We start from the raw sequence: 7491 nt of genomic DNA on the forward strand, positions 1-7491 counted from the left end.
AAGTACCACCATGCCCAGCTGATTTTTATATTTTTTTGTAGAGATGGGGTTTTGCCATGTTGCCCAGGCTGGTCTTGAACTCCTGAGCTCAAGCAATCCACCTGCCTCTGTCTCCCAAAGTGCTAGGATTACAGGCATGAGCCACTGTGCCCGGCCTCATTGTAGTTTTGATTTGTATGTCTGTAATGATAGTGATGGTGAGCATCTTTTCAGGTGCTTGTTGGCCACGTGTACACCTTCTTTAGGGAAACATCTACTCAAGGACTTTGCCCCTCTCATTTTTTTTTTTTTTTGAGACAGAGCCTCGTTCTGTCGCCCAGGTTGGAGTGCAGTGGCGCGATCTGGGCTCACTGCAAACTCCGCCTCCCGGGTTTGCGCCGTCTCCTGCCTCAGCCTCCTGAGTAGCTGGGACTACAGGTGCCCGCCACCGTGCCCGGCTCATTTTTTTGTATTTTTAGTAGAGACGGGGTTTCGCCATGTTAGCCAGGATGGTCTCGATCTCCTGACCTCGTGAGCTGCCCACCTCGGCCTCCCAAAGTGCTGGGATTACAGGCATGAGCCACTGTGCCTGGCAAGTTTTTTGGTTTGTGCAATCTTTAGGGTTTCCCTTTCTTTTCTTTCCTGTTTTTTTTTTTTGGAGACAGGGTCTTACTCTGTCACCCAGGCTGGAGTGCAGTGGCACAGTCTTGCTTACTGCAGTCTTGATCTCCTGGGCTCAGGTGATCTTCCCACCTCAGTCTTCTAAGCAACTGGGATTACAGGTGCACTTCACCATGCGCACCGAATTTTTTGTATAGACAGGATATCGCCATGTTGCCCAGGCTGGTCTCGAACTCCTGGGCTCAAGCGATCCTCCTGCTTCGACCTCCTAAAGTTCTAGGACTACAGGCATGAGCTACCGCACCCTGCGAGGTTTTCTACATATGGGAACATGTCATCTGTGAACAGAGATAGTTTTACTTTCCAATTTGGATGTCTTTCATTCCTTTTTCTTGTCTAATTGCTTCACTAGAACTCCCAATACTGTCTTGAATAGAAGTGGTGAAAGCAGGCATCTTAGATGAAAGGCTTTCAGTCTTCCACCATTGAGTATGATGTTAGCTGTGGGTTTTTTTAAATTTATTTTTTGAGGCAGAGTCTCGCTTCTCACCCAGCTGGAGTGCAGTGACCTGATCTTGGCTTACTGAAACCTCTGCCTCCTGGGTTCAAGCGATTCTTCTGCCTTAGCCTCCCTGGTAGCTGGGGGATTACAGGCGTGTGCCACCACACCCTGCTAATTTTTGTATTTTTAGTAGAGATGGAGTTTCACCATGTTGGCCAGGCTGGTCTCAAACTCCTGACCTCAAGTGATCCACCTGCCTCGGCTTCCCACAGTCCTGGGATTACAGGTGTGAGCCACAGTGCCTGGCCAGGTTTTTCATATATGACCTTTGTTGTGTTAAGGTAGTTTCCTTTTATTCCCACTTTTTTGAGTGTTATTGACATGTAATTTAACATGCTATACAAGTCACCATTTAAAGTGTACAATTCAGTGTTTTTTAATATATTCACAGGGTCTGCTTTGTTTCTCTCAGATTGGTTGGATGATAGTCTTCAAGTTTATGAAGAGTTTCTGGAAGATAGAAGAGTGCATTTTTTGGTAGCTTTAAAACACCATGCTTTTGGAAAAGACTTAATGTTACCCAGTATTCAAAGAGTGGGGGCTTATTCTCCTTGAATCCTGACGCAGCTGTGACCTCATGGGAGTATGCAACCTGGGCTCCTGTGGGACTGCTCCCTGTGTCATTGACACGTGGAGGTGGAATGGCGCCCAAATGTGGGTGTCAGCTTCCTCTGGCTGCTATCCCCTTAGACAGTCCACTCAGATTCTCAGCTTGAGGCAGGGGTTTGTACAGAGGCTTCCAGACCATCCACTAATAAACACCGTCTTACCTGTGGAGCAGAGTCTGTAGGAAGGTGTTTAGGGCTAGTTGCTGGAGAAAAGAGAGACTTCTCCTATGGGGAGGCCTAAGCAATTTGTGTTTTGAGCACAGGTGCTTTAGTGATTCCTCATTCCCATAGAATGTTGTGGAACCAGTTGCAGCGACCAAGCATAACTCTTCTTGAGTGACCTTTGACCTCCCCCTTTGCACATGTGCTCCAAACAAACTCTTACCTAGTGTCAGGAAACCTGTGTGCCAGGGATCGATGACATGTGGTGTTGGGCGTAGCCCCCAGACCCCTCTGAACAGGGCATGGTGAGTGGCTGTTGTCTAAGTTAAGGAAAGCCCTGGCTGTGTTGCCCTTGTGCCTGTTGGACTGCTGACTGCAGGGCAGCTGGGGTCGTTTGCTGCTTGTTCAGCTGAGGTACTGAAGGAACGGAGACTGACTTTTAGCAGCCTCTGCCATGTAAAGTCAGGAAGCTGATTATTTGGGCTGCAGTTTTTCTGGAAAAATGTTCAAGTTTTAATCTAATGGGAATTCTGCCAGCAGGCTAAGACACCTTCTGCTCCAGATGGTCCTTGAAGCTAGCCCCTCTGGCAGGAGGTGGCAGGCAGTTTGTGTGTTTCTGGGAATGACTGAACAGTCCTGTCCAACTACAGGCTATATTGGTTCATGTCTTTGACCTTTAAGGATCCAACTCTGTTTCAAATGCTGCTTAAAACAAAGCAGAAGACAAATTCCCTCTGAACCATGAAACTCCCTCTTTGAAGTGCTGTTCCTTTTGCTTTGCTCCTTTCCCTTCTCTACCTTTTTCCCTAAGCCATGTGGGCCAAGTTATCAGGGCCATATATTGGGTTGTATCGTTTCCTGGTTCCTTCCCAGCATGATTGGGATAGCTGGTTTCAGAGGAAGGTGAGTAGGTCAGAGCCTTCCCTCCCTGCCTGATCCTTTATTTGGGTAGTAGAGGCTGCTCCCCCAAATATAGTGGTGCAGCAACCCAGAGAAAGGCAAAAGGGCATTTACTGCCAATAAAGGACTGGCAGGGGCAGTATATTAAGCCTTTTTAATGTTACTATAAAGAAATACCTGAGACATGGTAATTTGTAAAGAAAAGAGGTTTCATTGGCTCACAGTTCTACAGGCTTTACAGGAAGCATGGTGCCGGCAAAGGCCTCAGGAAGCTTACAATCACAGTGGATGGTGACTAGGAGCCAGCATGTCACATGGCAGAAACGGGAACAAGTTGCGGAGAGGTGCCATACTCTTTTAAACAACCAGAACTCACAGGAACGTAGAGCGAGAACTTGTTCATTACTGTGAGGACTACCCCAAGACATTCATGAGGGATCTATCCCCATGATCTTAATACCTACCACCAGGCCCCACCTCCAGCACTGGGGATTACATGTCTACATGAACTTTGGAGAGGACAAACATCGAAATCATATCATTCTACCCTGGCCCCCCAAATTTCATGTTTTTCCTACATTGTAAAATACAATCATGCCTTCCCAGTAGTCCCCCAGAGTCTTAACTCGTTCCAGCGTTAACTTAAAAGTCCCAAGTCCAAAGGTAAGATGGTGTTTATTAGTAGATGGTCTGGGAGCCTCTGTACAAACCTCTGCTTCAACTTGAGAATCTGAGTGGACTGTCTAGGGGATAGCAGCCAGAGGAAGCTGACACACACATTTGGACGCCATTCCACCTCCACGTGCCAGTGACACAGGGAGCAGCCCCACAGGAGCCCAGGTTGCATACTCCAATGAGGTCACAGCTGAGTCAGGGTTCAAGGAGAATAAGCCCTCACTCTTCAAAGAGTGGGAGGAGTGAGGGGATCTCTTGGGGCCTCACATATCACTACTCCCAGTTTTGTGTGGTTTGGGAGGCCAACGTGAATGTATGCCGGGAAGGTAATTTATTTTGAGACCCAGAGAACAAGCTCTGTGTGAGCAGTCTTGATTGATGATCCTACGTAGATCCAACATGGCTTTACTTGGGTCTTTGGTGCAGACTGGGTTGTCCCTGTAGAACGACCGTGCATTGCTCTGTCAAGCACTACCTTGGATTGAGATACTTCAGGCACATCTTAGGAATAGATTCTGTGCCTTAGCTACATCCAGAACACCAAAGAACTGGAAACCGTGAATTCATGACACTATCCTCTGAAACTGAAGCCAGTGGTTCACAGTGACACGTACACACAACCTTCTGTTTCTCTAGCTAGGTGAGGCAGTAAGATGCTTTCCATTAGCAAATCAAAATGTCCAGTTTCTCCAAGAACCATTAGTATGTTATAAGAGCCTCTACATTCATTGCTTTTCTCATGTTTCTGTCTTTTACTAAGAAATATTTGAGAAGGGAGAAACATGAGCATTTGCTAACCAAAAATTTTGTGTTTTTTGAGAAGGGAGAAACATGAGCATTTGCTAACCAAAAATTTTGTGTTTTTTTTTTTTTTTTAAGTTACATGGGAATAGGACTCTCGGCTCAAGGCGTCAACATGAACAGACTTCCTGGTGAGTCACTCTTGAAGAGAACATTTGTTCTGCTTTCCTGATCCAATTGGTGTTGAGAGTCATGGTGGTAGCAGAGAGGCTGGGGAGGACTTTGCTAGCTGCCTGCCTCAAGCCATGCCACTGGCTGGAGGATCCTGAAAGGTAGCCTTTGGGCTGGGATGGTGTGCATTTCCATTCCAAAAATTAATTGACAAGTGATTGTCATTAATGGAATTTGAACTGTTTGCCACCAAAGTCAGCTGACCTGAGTTTGCTCCAGGTGGGGATACGCCTCAGTAGCCCTTGCTCCCATTGGCCTAGCTGAGCAGACTCAGGCATGTACTGGGAGGAAGACTGCTGCCAACCTTGGCTCCTTAGTTACTTTATCATGTTAAAGATCAAAGTTTTTGTCTGGGCGCAGCGGCTCACGCCTGTAATCCCACTTTGGGAGGCTGAGGCAGGTGGATCATCTAAGGTCAGGAGTTTGAGACCAGCCTGGCCAATATGGTGAAACCCTGCGTCTGCTAAAAATAAAAAATTAGCTGGGGGTCGTGGCACACACCTGTAATCCCAGCTACTTGGGAGGTGGAGGCAGGAGAATTGCTTGAACCCAGGAGGTGGAGGTTGCAGTGAGCTGAGATTGTGCCACTGCACTCCAGCCTGAGTGACAGAGTGAGACTCCATCTCAAAAAAAAAAAAAAAATCAGAGTTTTTAAGTGACCTCCCACGTAGAACGTGATTAAAGCAGTTTCTTACTTGTATTATTTATTTTTTAATATATATATATTTTTGAGACAGGGTCTCACTCTGTAACCCAGGCTGGAGAGCAGTGGCTTAATCACAGTTTACTGCAGCCTCAACCTCCCAGACTGAGGTGATCCTCCCATCTCAGCCTTCCTAGTAGCTGGGATCACAGGAGCTCATCACCACGCCCAGCTAATTTTTTGTAATTTTTGTAGAGACAGAGTTCTACCATTGCCTGGGCTGGGCTTGAACTCCTGGGCCCAAGCCATCAGCCTGCCTCGGCCTCCCAAAGTTCTGGGATAACAGGAGTGAGCCACTGCACCCAGCCTTATTTTTATCATCTATTATTTTTCTTTTGAGACAGGGTCTCACTTTTCACCCAGGCTGGAGTGTAGTGGCGCAATGTTGGCACCACCTTCTTAACCTTCTGGTTGGCTCAACCTTCTGGGCTCAAGCGCTCCTCCCACCTCAGCCCCTCAAGTGGCTGAGATTATAGGCATATGCTACCACACCTGGCTAATTTATAGGCCTGTGCTATCACACCTGGCTAATTTCAGCTATTTTCTGCCCAGCAGCTCATACCTAGACCTGGACTGGCTGCAACTGGGGAGACAAAGCTTCTGCCATGAACTGATGGGTTCCAGAAAATGGTCTTAAGTCCATTGGTCCCTTGAGTGGCAGAAGTGACGTGATCCAGGCTTCCCTGACACCGTCATGGGGTCAGGAAGAGTCCTTGTGTTTTTTTTCCTGGCCTCCTACTCTTTGTGCCTATGACACAGAGAAGGCAGCTGTCTTTTCCCAAACAGGGAGTAACACTCAGACCTTACATCTTTTCTGATCAATGTTTAATGTGAATCACTGATTTTTTCCTAGTAGACTGATTTCAAATACTTTCAATCTAGGATGCTTAGGATTCAACTCATTGTCAGGAATCTTACTTTTTTTCCCCCTTTGATTGGTCTGAGTGAAAACTGGTTTTTCATTATTAATCAGAATGTGTGTGGCTGTGTTCTTTGTTAGCGTGTCTGGCCTTGGCTAAGTAGATGTAGTTGTAGTATCTGTAGCTCTGCCTCTTAATGAACAGGAAAAATAATTTCCTGTCAAGTGCAAACTGATTCTTAATTTTGTTTGTTTGCTCTAGGTGTGCTCTTTCAACTTTTGCACTGAGTTGGTAGTGGAGAAAAGAGACTTTTATGAGCTTTTTTTGTTTTGTTTTTGGAGACAAGGTCTCATTCTGCTGCCCAGGCTGGAGTGCAGTGGCATGATCATGGCTCACTGCAGTCTTGACCTCCCATGCTCAAGTGATTCTCCCACCTCATTCTCCCACCTCATTCTCCCCTTTAGGTGGGGCTACAGGTACAAGCCACCATACCCAGCTAATTTTTCTTTTTTTATAGAGACGGGGTCTCACTGTGTTGCCCCAGCTGGTCTCAAACTCCTGCGTTCAAGCAGTCCTTCTGCCTCAGTCTCCCAAAATATTAGGAGTACAGGCATGAGCCAGCCTGCCTGGTAGGGGACTTTTTTTTTTTTTTTTTTTTTTAAAGACGGAGTCTCGCTCTGTCGCCCGGGCTGGAGTGCAGTGGCCGGATCTCAGCTCACTGCAGTCTCGACCTGCTGGGCTCAAACGATCTTCCCACCTCAGCCTCCTGAGTAGCTGGAACTCTGGGTACATGGTACCACGCCCAGCTAGTTTTTTTCATATTTTTAATAAAGACAGGGTTTCGCCAGGTTGCCCAGGCTCGTCTGGAACTCCTGAGCTCGAGCGGTTCACCCATCTTGGCCTCCCAGAGTGCTGAGATTACAGGCATGAGCCATTGCTCCTGGCCGGAGACTCTTTAGGTGCCAATTTGGAATCATCTGTAGGATATATTGGGAAATTAAAAATATAAAGCATGGAAATACATAATATGCTACCAACTGTGCAGAAAAAAGAGAAAACAAACATATCTGTATTTACTTGTACATGTATAGATCATCTTTGGAAAGCTACAGAAAAACTTGTAATATTGGCTGTTCCTTGGGAAGAGATGGGTGGCAGGAGCCAGGACTGAGAAAGAAAAATTTTGACTTTTGATCCTTTGGAATTTTCTTTCTTGTAAATATGTTATCTGTTTTAAAAATGTAAATGAAATTAAGCCAAAATAAACCGAAGCAAATGACTCTCTATTAGGAAACCCTCATGTCTGTCTTTTAGGTGGTCTTAGGATGTGACTTGTTACACCATGTGTTGGACTTAGTATTCTTTTCTTCATATGTTCTTTTTTTTTTTTTTTGAGACGGAGTCTTGCTGTGTCGCCCAGGCTGGAGTGCAGTGACCTGATCTTGGCTT

General features: G+C 46.2%; 1 protein-coding gene across 1 annotated transcript in view; it reads left to right on the top strand.

Annotated features, from left to right (window-relative positions):
• Window positions 1–7491, top strand: part of RANBP10 (RAN binding protein 10) — a 102033-nt gene that overhangs the window by 45526 nt on the left and 49016 nt on the right. The window contains exon 3 of the mRNA XM_011932014.1: window positions 4387–4439. Within this exon, the coding sequence (XP_011787404.1) occupies window positions 4387–4439 (53 nt within the window). The remainder of the gene's footprint in view (window positions 1–4386; window positions 4440–7491) is intronic.

The sequence above is a fragment of the Colobus angolensis genome, unplaced genomic scaffold, assembly GCF_000951035.1.
Source record: "Colobus angolensis palliatus isolate OR3802 unplaced genomic scaffold, Cang.pa_1.0 Scaffold93, whole genome shotgun sequence".
NCBI classification, from domain to species: Eukaryota; Metazoa; Chordata; class Mammalia; order Primates; family Cercopithecidae; genus Colobus; species Colobus angolensis.